This window comes from Gorilla gorilla, chromosome 20 (assembly GCF_029281585.2).
Source record: "Gorilla gorilla gorilla isolate KB3781 chromosome 20, NHGRI_mGorGor1-v2.1_pri, whole genome shotgun sequence".
NCBI classification, from domain to species: Eukaryota; Metazoa; Chordata; class Mammalia; order Primates; family Hominidae; genus Gorilla; species Gorilla gorilla.
In genome coordinates, this window is record NC_073244.2 from 48,361,308 (window position 1) to 48,376,052 (window position 14,745).

At 40.2% G+C, this 14,745-nt stretch overlaps 1 protein-coding gene across 8 annotated transcripts in view; it reads right to left on the reverse strand.

Annotated features, from left to right (window-relative positions):
- ZNF585B (zinc finger protein 585B) overlaps positions 1–14,745 on the reverse strand; it is a 68,602-nt gene that overhangs the window by 11,453 nt on the left and 42,404 nt on the right. For 6 of the 8 annotated variants that reach the window (XM_063701282.1, XM_055369158.2, XM_019015320.4 and 3 more), the window contains one exon: positions 12,540–12,754. In XM_063701282.1, the coding sequence (XP_063557352.1) occupies positions 12,540–12,611 (72 nt within the window). In that variant the 5' untranslated portion in view covers positions 12,612–12,754. Of the gene's footprint in view, positions 1–4,455; positions 4,572–11,458; positions 11,557–12,539; positions 12,755–14,745 lie in introns of those variants that run through there. The other 2 variants (XM_063701283.1, XM_063701285.1) reach the window with 2 other exon arrangements.

A 14,745-nucleotide genomic window follows, 5' to 3' on the forward strand; every position in this document is an offset into this window, starting at 1 on the left:
TGGGAGGCTGAGGGAGGAGAATTGCTTGAACCTGGGAGGTGGAGGTTGCAGTGAGCCAAAATCACACCATTGCACTCCAGCCTGGGCAACAAGAGCAAGACTCCATCTCAAAAACAAACAAACAAACAAACAAAGTATACTAGGGACTTGAATACCCTTCCCTCACCTCAGCAATTTATCAAAATACTAGACAGGAAATCATCAAATATACAGAAAAAGAAGCAACAGTATTTAATTGATATTTATAGACTACTGCAACAAACAACAGCAGAATACACATTCTTTTCAAGAATCATAGAAAAATGACCAAGATAGACCATACCCTAGGCTATAAAACCAACCTCAACAAATTTAAATGAATAAAATACAAAGTATGTTCCACAAGGAAATCAAACAAAAAATCAATAACAGAAAGACCACAGAAAAGTCTCCAAAGGAATTAAAAAATAAAAACAAAAGCTTTCTGGAAAAGCAAAAACTATTTGGAAATTAATAACCCACAGTTAAATGACCTATAGGTCAAAGAAGAAATCTCAAAGTCATTTTAAAAATAAATACACCTGGCCGGGCATGATAGCTCAGCCTGTAATCCCAGCACTTTGGGGGGCCGAGGCGGGTGGATCACATGAGGTCAGGAGTTCGAGACCAGCCTGGCCAACATAGTGAAACCCCGTCTCTACTAAAAATACACAAAATTAGCAGGGTGTGGTGGCACGCACCTGTAGTCCCAACTACTTGGGAGGCTGAGGCAGGAGAATCACTGGAACCCGGGAGGAGGAGGTTGCAGTGAGCCGAGATCATGCCACTGCACTCCAGCCTAGGCAACAGAACGAGACTCTGACTCAAAAAAAAAAAAAAAAAAAAAAATTCAGGAAAACAAAACAAAAAACAGAAAAAAAAAGTCAATAAAACACAATCCAGTTGTTGGGGAGAAAAAATCAACAAAATGTGGCTGATTGGACTGTTAGTGAACTAGACTGATGAAAATAAAAAGACACAAATCAGCAATATCAGGAATAAAACAGGAAACATCATTACAGATTCAGGAACCATTAAAAGAAAAATATGGGAATACAAACACTTAGATAAACTAAATAAATTAGCTTATTTAGATAAGATAAATAATCTTATAACTATTAAATTACATTCATAATTTAAAAGTTGGTGAAAAGAAATTTCTAGGCCTAGTTTTGCTAGAGAATTCTACCAAACTTACAAAGAAGAATTAGTCTTGGCCGGGTGTGGTGGCTCATGCCTGTAATCCCAGCACTTTGGGAAGCTGAGGCGGGCAGATCACCTGAGGTCAGGAGTTCAAGACCAGCCTTACCAACATGGAGAAACCCCGTCTCTACTAAAAATACAAAATTAGCTGGGCGTGGTGGCGCATGCCTGTAATCTCAGCTACTCGGGAGGCTGAGGCAGGAGAATCGCTTGAACCCAGGAGGCAGAGGTTGCGGTGAGCCGAGATTGCACCATTGCACTCCAGCCTGGGCAACAAGAGCAAAACTCTGTTCCAAAAAAAAAAAAAAAAAGAAGAAGAAGAAGAATTAGTGTGATTTTTACACACACAAACTCTTCCAGAAAATCAAAGAGGAAGACCTCTTCCAAACTAACTTTGTACAGCCAGTATTACTCTGACATCAAAACCAAAGAAAGCACAAAAAAAGAAAACTATAGACCAGTATCTTTCATAATTTTAGATACAAACATCCTCAACAAAATATCAGCAAACAATCCAGCAATGAATAAAAAGAATCGTGTACTACAATAACTGAAATTCATGGGGGAACCCTCTGTATCATTTTGTAATTCTCTGTGGATCTATAATTATTTCAAAATAAAAAGTTTAAAAAAATATACTCCTAAAGAAAGATTATTCCAAAACATTTGGAATATTTTGGAATAGTTATGACTGGAAAATCATTGACAAGACTCACTGTACAAGTCACCATGAAAGAATGTGAATTACAGTTCACCTTTGAACCACATGGGTTTGAACTGTGTGGGTCCATTTGCAACACAGATTTCTTTTTTCAGTAAAATTACACAAAGTGTGCCTCCCTCTCCTGCCCTCCCTTTTACCTTCACCTCTTCCCCCTTTGCCACCCAAAACAGCAAGGCCAAACTCTCCTCTTCCTCAGCCTCCTTGAACCTGAAGACCATAAGGGCAAAGACTTTCATGATGATTCACTTCCACTTAATAAATAATAAATATATTTTCTCTTCCTTTTGATTTTCTTAAAAGCATTTTCTTTTCTCTAGCTGACTTTTATTATAAAAATACAGAATATAATACATATACCATACAAAATACATGTTAACCAACTCTTTGTTATCGGTAAGTTAACAGCAGGCTATCAGTAGTTAAGTTTCAGGGATGGTCAAAAGTTATACACAGCTTTTCAACTGCACAGAGGTTAGCGCCCCAAACCTGCATCGTTTGAAGGACAACTGTGCTTATTATAATTGCGGTTTCTGCCATTTTTTTTTCTTTTTTTTTTTTTATTATACTTTAAGTTCTAGGGTACATGTGCACAACCTGCAGGTTTGATACATAAGTACATATGTGCCATGTTGGTGTGCTGCACCCATCAACTCATCATTTACATTAGATATTTCTCCTAATGCTATCCCTCTCCCAGCCTCCCACCCCCCATCAGGCCCTGGTGTGTGATGTTCCCCACCCTGTGTCCAAGTGATCTCATAGTTCAATTCCCACCTACGAGTGAGAACATACAGTGTTTGGTTTTCTGTCCTTGTGATAGTTTGCTCAGAATGATGGTTTCCAGCTTCATCCATGTCCCTACAAAGGACATGAAATCATCCTTTTTTATGGCTGCATAGTATTCCATGGTGTATATGTGCCACATTTTCTCAATCCAGTGTATCACTGATGGACATTTGGGTTGGTTCCACGTCTTTGCTATTGTGAATAATGCCGCAATAAACATACACGTGCATGTGTCTTTATAGTAGCATGATTTATAATCTTTTGGGTATATACCCAGTAATGGGATTGCTGGGTCAAATGGTAATTCTAGTTCTAGATCCTTGAGGAATCGCCACACTGTCTTCCACAATGGTTGAACTAATTTACACTCCCACCAACAGAGTAAAAGCGTTCTTATTTCTGCACATCCTCTCCAGCATCTGTTGTTTCCTGACTTTTTAACAATTGCCATTCTAACTGGCGTGAGATGGTATCTCATTGTGGTTTTGATTTGCATTTCTCTGATGACCAGTGATGATGAGCATTTTTTTCATGTGTCTGTTGGCTGCACAGATGTCTTCTTTTGAGAAGTATCTGTTTGCCATTATTTTTAATGGCAAAACCGCAATTACTTTTGCACCAACCTAATACGTAAAGTAAGGCTATAATGTTAACAGGGATGTAGAAGGAAAATGGCACTAATTATTAGGGAGGCAGACCTGATGTTGAATATGAAGGTGAGAAAAAGGATTAAGAAATAATTCTTAGTCATCAATTTTGTGTCACTATGTACATTCTGGTGCCACGAATGTGTAGAGAAGGCTGAGGAAATAAAAAAAAATGACTTAAATTTTGTATATGTTGAAATTTAGCTGACAGGATATATACGAGGGTATACACTAGGTGGTGGATAGAGAGCTTATTATTAATTGTGATAGAGATTAGCTGAATAGAGAGCTTGTTTATTTATTTTATTATTATTATTTTTTGAGATGGAGTTTTGCTCTTGTTGCCTGGGTTGGAGTGTAATGGCGTGATCTCGGCTTACTGCAACCTCCGCCTCCCGGGTTCAAGCGATTCTCCTGCCTCAGCCTCCCCAGTAGCTGGGATTACAGGCATGTGCCACCATGCCCGGCTAATTTTTGTATTTTTAGTAGAGACTGGGTTTCTTCATGTTGGTCAGGCTGGTCTCAAACTCCCTACCTCAGGTGGTCCACCAGCCTCAGCTTCTCAAAGTGCTGGGATTACAGGCATGAGCCACCAGGCTAGGCCATTCCAGTGTTTTACAAGCACTTTGGGAGGCCAAGGCGCAGATCACCTGAGGTCAGGAGTTCAATATCAGCCTGACCAATGTGGAGAAACCCCAACTCTACTAAAAATACAAAAATTAGCTGGGTGTGGTGGCACGTGCCTGTAATCCCAGCTACTCGGGAGGCTGAGATAGGAGAATCTCTTCAACCTAGGAGGCAGAGGTTGCAGTGAGCCGAGATTGCGCCATTGCACTTCAGCCCAGGCAACAAGAGTGAAACTCTGTCTCAGAAAAAGAAAAAAAAAAAAAAAAAGAAAGCTATATTATTAATATAGTCACAATATTATTTATTGTGTAGAGATAAAGATCCAGAGGTCCTTTGTATAGAGGTCACTGGATTCAGGGGAGGGTATGAGCATGCAGATGGAAGTGGAAAGAAAAGTACTAAAGATATTTATAATTTTTAATATGTAAAATTATGATTTTTGAAAGCTACCTTGTTGATTTCTTCATTTAACTGCATTCAGAGATTACAGTTTGTTTCTTGTGATGCATATTGATTGTGCTTATAGGGCTCAGAACATCATTTCTTTGAAAATGGTACCTATATACCTGAAAAGAATATACATGTTCTAATTTTTCTCTTTATCATACACTTGTATAGTCACACCCTACACACACCAAACTCCCCAACCCCCAAACCCTATGTTATCAAGAATTTAGTAGGAACATGAGATGTCATGTTAGGCTGGAATAGAGCTTTACCACCTCACCAAATGAGCTTCTTATAAACAGTTTGTCCAGGCTGGGTGCAGTGGCCCATGCTGTAATCCTGGGATTTTGGGAGGCTGAGGCAGGCAGATTGCTTGAGCCCAGGAGTTCAAGACAAGCCTGGGTAACATGGTGAAACCCTGTCTCTACAAAAAATACAAAAATTCGCCAGTTCTAGTGGCGCGCACCTGTAGTCCCAGCTACTCGGCAGGCTAAGGTGGGGGGATCGATTGAACCTGGGAAGTCCAGGCTACAGTGAGCCGTGATTGCACCACAGCACTCCAGCCTGAGGATAGAGTGAGACCCTGTTTCAAAAAACAATTAAAATAACAGTTTGTCCAGGAAGAAACCTCCTCACTCAAAGATAATAATAAGCATCGCCTGATGTACAAAGATACTATGAGCAAAAAGGATGAAACAAAAATAGAGAGGAGATTAAGAGGAATACACTACAAATAATATACTACAAATAAGTTGACACACAACAGAAAAAACATCCACCATGAATTCAAGGAATTCACTATAATTATAACTACTTAAAATAATTAAACAGGCCAGGAGCTGTGGCTCATGCCTGTAATCCCAGCACTTTGGGAGGCCGAGGTGGGTGGATCATGAGGTCAGGAGCTCGAGACCAGCCTCACCAACATGGACAAACCCTGTCTCTACTAAAAATACAAAATTAGCCGGGCATGGTGGCACATGCCTGTAATCCCAGCTACTAGGGAGTCTGAGGCAGGAGAATCGCTTGAACCTGGGAGGTGGAGGTTGTGGTGACCCGAGATGGCGCCACTGCACTCCAGTCTGGGCAACAAGAGCGAAACTCCATCTCAAAAATAAATAATAAAATAAAATAAAATAATTAAACCCAAGGAAGAAATAGTGGAAAAACAGATAGGCTAAGAATGTGGTTATGTAAATTTTTGAAAAATAAATTGGCAGAACTCAGTAAAGTTTTTTTGTTTTTCAAGCAACACAGAAATAAAGGTCTCCTTGAAAGCAATGAAAAGACCCTGCTAAAACACAAAAGGTAGGCCAGGCACGGTGGCTCACGCCTGTAATCCCAGCACTTTGGGAGGCCGAGGTGGGTAGATCATGAGGTCAGGAGCTCGAGACCAGCCTGGCCAATATGGTGAAATCCTGTCTCTACTAAAAATACAAAAATTAGCCAGGCATGGTGGCGCGCGCCTGTAATCCCAGCTGCTCAGGAGGTTGAGGCAGAAGAATCGCTTGAACCTGGCAGGTGGAGGTTGCAGTGAGCCGAGATCGTGCCACTACACTCCAGCCTGGGCGACAGAGCGAGATTCTGTCTCAAAAAAAAAAAAAAAAAGCACAAAAGGTGGTAAAGACAAGTGAGCAACATAAAATGGAAATAAGGAGTTTCAAAAAGAAAATAGAAAAAAAATAATTTAATAAAAACATCTAATTAAAAAATCCTTGAAGTGGCAGTATAGAACTTTTATTGTTATTCACAGTATAAATTTAATAGGTAGTCTTAAACGATAGATATAAAGATTGGGTTAAAGAAGGTAATGTTATAAAGCCGCCACTAAAAGAACAAAAGAAAAAACAGAGGCCAGGCACGGTGGCTCACACCTGTAATCCCAGCACTTTGGGAAGCTGAGGCAGGCGGATCACCTGAGGTCAGGAGTTTGAGACCATCCTGCCCAACGTGGTGAAACCCCATCTCTACTAAAAATACAAAAATTAGCCGGGCATGGTGACACACACCTGTAATCCCAGCTACTCCAGAGGCTGACGCAGGAGAATCGCTTGAACCCGGAAGCCAGAGACTACAGTAAGGCGAGATCATGCCATTGCACTCCAGCCTGGCAACAGAGCAAGACTCCATCTCAAAAAAAAAAAAAAAGTATCTTTCCATTGCCATACAGAAGAAATGTACAAGGACTCCAAAGGATGACAGTAAAAGGAAGAGCAAAGGCCTATCTGGAATTGCCAAAGGAAAGGAAGCAAGAGCCTCCACCTTAATATTTGAGCTGAATTCTCACAAAAAAAATTAAATATGACAAGGACACAATCTGAAATGAATCTCAGATGCCATTACTGTCACTGCACCAAATTACATAGCATCAAAATTTATAAACTATAGGAAACTATAGGAAAATAATAGCAAGAAATACATTGGTGGTGGGAAACTTTACATAATATCTCCCAGCTCCATTTGATAAAGTAGAAAAAAATCATTAATACTATGAAAGCCTCATAACTATATAAGTATCTTACAAGTTACCAATAAAATCTTATTGCTAAGATATCAAATTCTATATCCTGGAAACAGATTTCCTGTTTACACAGTGCCGGTGTAACATTCAGAAATGTTAAACATAAAATTTTCAAAACAAAAAACACAAAAACCTTTAATGTTATGCCACATGCAAATAATTCTCTCCATCTCTGCAATCCTAATTTTATTAAAAGTAGAATATTTTAAATGAAAGTCTTAACACATAGACATGAAAATGTGGTAAGTGGTCAATGAAGACTTGGTGCTTAGTGGGAAACAATATGTTACTAGAATTTCATTCTTTTTTTCTAGATTTTTAAATGTAATTGCATAAGGTAAATTACTTCTCTAAATTATTTTTGGTACTGTTTTGCTAGACTGTGTACCATTACTTCTGATATACAGTATTTTTTTTAGGTATTTTACTATTTTAGTTTTTAGACTTCTTTGACTTTGGACTGGGCTGCTGAATGAGAAAACAGTGCTTGCTTCACTTTTTTCCCAGTGATAAACTATTAGTCTACTGTTTTCATCTACTCTTTTTTTTCTTTTTTGAGACAGAGTTTCGCTCTTGTTGCCCCGGCTGGAGTGCAATGGTGTGAACTCACCGCAACCTCCACCTCCTGGGTTCAAGTGATTCTCCTGCCTCAGCCTACCAGTAGCTGGGATTACAGGCGCCCGCCTAATTTTTGTATTTTTAATAGAGACGGGGTTTCATCACGTTAGCCAGGCTGGTCTCAAACTCCCGACCTCAGGTGATCCGCCCTCCTCGGCCTACCAAAGTGCTAGGATTATAGGCGTGAGCCACGGCACCTGGCCTCATCTACTCTTGAATACAGTTAGTGAATACATTTGACTTCTGAATCTATTTATTTCCAGTTCTTTTGGGCATCGAAGTTAACTCTGTAAACAAAATAAAACAAAAACCTGAAACAAGGTTGAGAATAATTTCTGATATTATCTGTTACTCAAAACTTTGGCATGAAAATCAACTGTAAAATCACATGATCTTTTCCATCATTTTTGACTGCGTTGGGGGTGTTGAATCAACACTTTAATTCCTTTAAGGACTTCTGTATAATTTGTTCTTACCGATTTGAAAATTTATTTCTTATAAAATTTTATCCTTTTGTTTAGGTTTTCATATATTTGCATGATTTTTTTTTTTTTTTTTTTTTCTGAGATGGAGTTTCGCTCTTGTTTTCCAGGCTGGAGTACAATGATGCAATCTCAGCTCACTGCAACCTCCGCCACCTGGGTTCAGGCGATTCTCCTGCCTCAGCCTCCTGAGTAGCTGGGATTACAGGCAAGTGCCACCGTGCCCAGTTAATTTTTGCATTTTTAGTAGAGACAGGGTTTTACCACATTGGTCAGGCTGGTCTCGAACTCCTGACTTCAGGTGATCCACTGGCCCTGGTCTCCCAAAGTGCTGGGATTACAGGCATAAGCCACCACGCCCAGCCCTATTTGCATGATTTTACATAATATTCACTCGTGATTGTTTGAATCTTAGGTATAGAAGTAACTATTACTCCTGTTTTCTAACATATTTTGATTATGTTTATCTTCACTCTTTTTTCTTGATCATTAATATGGAGAAGCAACTTGTGCTTCTGTCACATTTTTATCAACCATTTTTTGTTCTCTGTGACTCATGTCTTCGCCTTTCTTTTTTTAGTCCTCATTGTTCTTTTTTGTATTTTTTGACTCATTCTTTTTGTAACTTCTTCAGTTGAAACCATAACTGCTTTTTTCCCAAAATTTCTAAGATTCCTTAAAAGGCACTTAATCTATAGTTTTCCCCTCTATCTACAGTTTAGCTTTACCACATGAACTTTAAAATGTAGTACTTTATTAGCAGGGCGCAGTGGCAGGTGCCTGTAATTCCAGCTAGTAGGGAGGCTGAGGCAGGAGAATCACTTGAACCCAGGAGGCAGAGGTTGCAGTGAGCTGAGATCATGCCACCGCACTCCAGCCTGGGCGACATAGTAAGATCTTGTCACCAAAAAAAAAAAAAAAAGTAGTACTTTATTGAACTATTTTGCGTTGTGGTAAAATATACATAAAATTTGCCATTATAATTATTTTTAAGTGTCCAGTTCAGTGGCATTAAGTACATTCACATTTTGTGCAAGAGCCTTTCTGTTTTGCTTTGTTTTGGTTTTTGAGATGGAGTTTCACTCTTGTTGTCCAGGCTAGAATGCAATGGAGTAATCTCGGCTCACCGCAACCTCCACCTCCCGGGTTCAAGCAATTCTCTTGCCTCAGCCTCCAGAGTAGCTGGGATTACAGGCATGGGCCACCATGCCCAGCTAATTTTGTATTTTTGGTGGAGACAGGGTTTCACTATGTTGGTCAGGCCAGTCTCAAACTCCCGACCTCAGGTGATCTGCCCGCCTCGGCCTCCCAAAGTGCTGGGATTACAGGCATGAGCCACCACGCCCAGTCTTCAAGAGCCTTTTACTTATTTGTAATTTAATGCTCTTTGTCAGAAAACAATCAATATTATAGCAAAGATTTATATTTTTTATCTGCTTTGATCAATAAGCTTCTGAAAGTAGTGTGATAAAATGGCCAATATTGTATTTAATGATTTCTGTTCATTTTTACTTAAAATAGTTCAAAGATACATTATTAATTTAAAAAATGCTAATAATCTGTATAATTCTTTGTATATGATTCTTTTCATAAGGATGAACAACATGTTTTCATCCCTTTAGGTGATTTTCATCTTAAATCCCTTTTGATCTGTTCCTAAATTGCAGCCCTAGCTTTCTTTTGGCTCACTCTCTTATTTTTAAATGAGGACAAAAGCAGCCCTAACCTCTGAGAGTCAGCCTCGTACTATCAGTTAAGCCTCAGTGTTGCTAGAAGCTAACCTGGCAAGGGCCAGCTAATTCATGGTGTTCTCCACGGTGCTACACAAAAACAATCTCTTATAACACCAACAGCAAACAAGACCAATCTCTGACCATCATGGTGTAAGATGATACCAAGACCACTCTGTCATTATATTTGAGCATAGACAAAAATCAGAACATTCTTCAAACCACAAAAGTGAATAAAAGTCTCCTTATTCTGCCTAATGCAAGAGACTGCTGCTTTTTTCTTTTGAGACAAAGTCTATCTCTTTCATCCAGGCTGGAGTGCAGTGGCATGCTCATAGCTAAGTGTAATCTCGAACTCTTAGGCTCAAGTGATCCTCCTGCCTCAGCCTCCCGAGCAGGTGGGTCTACAGGCACACAGCAGCAGGCCAGACTCATTGTTTTTCTTTTTCTTTTTTTTTTTTTTTGAGACAGAGGCTCACTCTGTCACCCAGACTGCAGTGTAGTGGTGCAATCTCAGCTCCCTGCAACCTCTGCCTCCTAGATTCAAGCGATTCTCCTGCCTCAGCCTCCTGAGTAGCTGGGATTACAGGCGCATGCCACCATGCCCGACAAATTTTTTTTATTTTTAGTAGAGACGGGGCGTCACCATGTTGGCTAGGCTGGTCTCGAACTCCTGACCTCAGGCAATCTGCCTGCTTCAGCCTCCCAAAGTGCTGGGATTATAAGCGTGAGCTACCTCACCAGGCCCAAACTAATTTTTAATTTAATTAAAATTTTTTTTGGTAGTGACAGGGAATCACTACATTGCCAGGGCTGGTCTTGAACTTCTGGCCTCAAGCCATCCTCCCACCCTGGCTTTCCAGTGTTGGGATTACAGGTGTGAACGACCGTGCCCAGCCAACTGCTGCTGCTTTACCAACTATAACTTTAGCCTCAAGCTATCCTTCCTATCTTCTAGATTAAAATTATTAAGATACTCAATCCTAAAACTGCCCAAGAGCAACTAAAGTAGAGGTTCACTGAGGTGCAGATGAGACTCTCACCACATGTGACTAGAACCCTGAAATGAAATTCCACTACTTCTAATATATCCAATAGAAAGAGAAGACATGACAATATCCACTGCGATATTGTTCATAATAGTTTCTGTATTTTACCAAACAAACATTAAAACAGCAATGTACAAAAAAGTTAATCTGCTATGCCATTCTGAAATCAAGAGAAAAACATTGTAGTTGTTTTCATTTGTATACAGAACTAAGCAATCAAAGAAAATGAATAAAGCAGGTTATCACTACCGGGAGACACAGGTAGATGGAAGGCAGAGGTGGGTGAACCACAGTCCCATCTCTTTCACCATAATACTTTTCAATATATTGCTTTTCATATATTTCTAACTTTTGAACTAGGTATATGCATTGCCTATTCAAAAGATTAAACTATTCCTAATAAATTATCACAATATCTTCAGATGGATAAGAAATAACAATACACCCAGGCCGGGCATGGTGGCTCACACCTGTAATCCCAGCACTTTGGGAGGCCAAAGCAGGTGGATCACCTGAGGGTCAGGAGTTCGAGACCAGCATGGCCCAGATGGTGAAACACCATCTCTACTAAAAATACAAAAATTAGCCAGGTGTGGTGGCTCGCACCTGTAATCTCAGCTACTCAGGAGGCTGGGGCAGGAGAATCGCTTGAACCTGGATGGCAGAGGTTGCAGTGAGCGGAGATCATGCCATTGCACTCCAGCCTAGGCAACAAGAGCAAAACTCCGTCAATAAATAAATAAATAAATAAATAAATAAATAAATAAATAATTTAAAAAATAACATTACATCCATGAAATAAGAACGGGATGGCAATAAAAAAAAATTTAGGAAACAGGCTGGGAACAGTGGCTCATGCCTGTAATCCCAGCACTTTGGGAGGCTGAGGTGGGCAGATCACCTGAGATCAGGAGTTCGAGATCAGCCTGATCAACACGGAGAAACCCCGTCTCTACTAAAAATACAAAATTAGCCGAACGAGGTGGCACATGCCTGTAGTCCCAGCTACTTGAGAGGCTGAGGCAGGAGAATCTCTTGAACCCAGGAGGCGGAGGTTGCAGTGAGCCGAGATCATGCCATTGTACTCCAGCCTGGGCAACAAGATCAAAACTCCGCTTCAAAAAAAAAAAAAATTTAGGAAACAAACTAGAGTTTTTAAAAATTAAAACATTAAGTTAAAATGTGGATAGTGGTAATGGGAAGCTCAATAGAAGGGCTGGAAGGCAAAAGGTGTCAAAGTTACCCAGAATGGATAGCAGGAACTACATAGAAAATAGTAGAGAAAAGAAATGGAGAAGCAACATCTGAAAAACAAGTTTCAGAAAGAAAATAGAGAAAACATTTGTGTTTGAGGAGGTGGTTTAGGAAGAAATGAAAAAATGCTTTCAAAATCTCAAACAAAAGTCACTTCTAACAAGGAATTCTATTTGCAGCCAAAACATCAATATAGCATGATGACAAAATAAACAACAGTTTTCCTTGACAGTGCACCTCTCCACTGTCACACAGGTGGCATTACCCACGTGTTCATTCTTGACAAGAAGATCAAGTTTTCTTTCAGGAGCACCAAGTCTAGAGTCCAGCTGGTTCCTAAGGCCTGTCTGCCTCTGCCCTAAGGCTGTGGTGACAGATTAGAGCTATCTACTCTTGGACTGAAATTCCACCCCTTGGGACTCCTCCTCCTCACCTCATAGGAGCTGCCATGATCCTCTGGAGCCAGGGCTGAGGATTTCTGGGGTGAGGTCCAACTAGCTGGCATGGCCACACTGGATCTCAACCCTTTTTGTCTAGGGTGCCTGAAGTTTAGTGGTCATCTGTGAACTCAGCAGAGCTGCTCCGAAGAGGTGGGCTGGAGTCTGGAGGAAGGTCTGGCCCAGGGACTCCCCAGAGACACCCAAGAACCTAGAAAAACAATGTCCACATAGTCATTCAACATTCACTACATAAACACTTCCTGGATACATCAAGGTGCAGTTCCCTGCGCTAGAAACCAGAGCAGTGGTTCCCAAACGTAGGTATGCATTCAAGTCACCTGGAGGGCTTGTTAAAACATAGTTTAAAATTCTCAACTTCACCCCTTCGATGGGTCTAAGGTAGGCCCTAAGAATTTTATTTTCTAATAAGTGCCCAGGAAATGCCGATGCTGCTGGTACAAGAACCACAGTTCTGAAAGTGTGAGAACAGTGCTGAAACATGGGAAAAGCCATGAAATTTAGTGTAACATTACTGCAGATTTGAACTGCAGCTGTACCACTTTTCAACAATGAGAATATAAAGAAGTTACTCAGATTTTGTTTCAGAAATAAGGATGAAAATGCCTGTGTCACAGTTACTAAGATTAAATGAGATTATGCTTTTAAAGTACTCAATGCCTCCCTGCCACGCAAGAATCACGCAATAAATATCAGCAATTACCATGCACTATATTAAAACGTAATACAGAAAACCATGTCATCAAAACAAGTAAGATAATAAACATATCAGACAATGTTGATCTATATATGAAATAAAAATGATATGCGATTGAGTGTGCACACGGCATTCATTGTATACATATCCCCAATTGGTGCATGCAATTGGCCATGCATCTGGAATAAAACAAACTAGATCTCCACCTCACACAATATTTTTTTCTTTTAAGATGGGGTCTCGCTCTGTGGCCAGGCTGGAGTGCAGTGACACAACCTCATCTCACTGCAACCTCCACCTCCAGAGTTCAAGTGATTCTACTGCCTCAGCCTCCCAAGTAGCTGGGACTACAGGCATGCGACACCACGCCCAGCTAATTTTTGTATTTTTAGTAGAGACAGGGTTTCACCATGTTGGCTAGGATGATCTCGATCTCCTGACCTTGTGATCCGCCTGCCTCGGCTTCCCAAAGTGCTGGGATTACAGGCGTGAGCCACCACACCCAACCCACCTCACACTATTAAGTAGACAAATTCCAGCAGCACTAAACATTTAAATACATGCATTTTTTAAAACCCCTAAGGATATTAAAATAATTTTCAGACTATATATTTGTATAGCATTGTGGTGGGGTGATAAGGATCTTATTACATGTGACAGGAAACCCAGAAGCTATAAGAGAAAAAAACAGGTATTTCTGATTATGTTTCCTAATTATATGTTAAAATAAACCATAAAATTCGACATAAAGATATATAAGAAATTTTTTCAATATGTGATGATAGCTTGCTTGTAATGTTAACTCTAAGCAATCACTAAGCAAAAAAGGCCAAAAAAAAAAAATAAAAGAAACTGGAAAAGGTATGAAAATTCAGAGAAAAGGAAGCAAATGGCAATTAACAAAAAGATACCAACTTAATTAAAAGAAAAACGCGTCAGAACAATTAGAGAGAAATTTTCCTTAGAATCATAAAAGCTTTAAAAAAGTAACAGACCAAGCGCGATGGATCACTTGAGGCCAGGAGTTCGAGACCAGCCTGGCCAACATGGCGAAACGCTGTCTCTACTAAAAATACAAAAATTAGCCAGGCGTGGTGGCGGGCGCTTGTAATCCCAGCTACTCAAGAGGCTAAGACAGGAGAATAGCTTGAGCTGGGGAAGCAGAGGTTGCAATGAGCGGAGATCGCGGCATTGCACTCCAGCCTGGGCGACAGAGCAAGACTCTGCTTCAAAAAAAAAAAAAAAAAGTGACAACATCCACTGTTGGAAAGCATTTAGGCAAATTGCTTTTATAAATTATTGGTTGAAGCTTGAATTGCTGTAATGTCTTTTGAGCTATTTAGTCATATCTATTTTTTTATTTTTTTGAGATGAAGTTTCACTCTTGTCGCCCCGGCTGGAGTGCAATGGCATGATCTTGGCTCACTGCGACCTCCGCCTCCCAGGTTCAAGTGATTCTTCTGCCTCAGCCTCCCGAGTAGTTG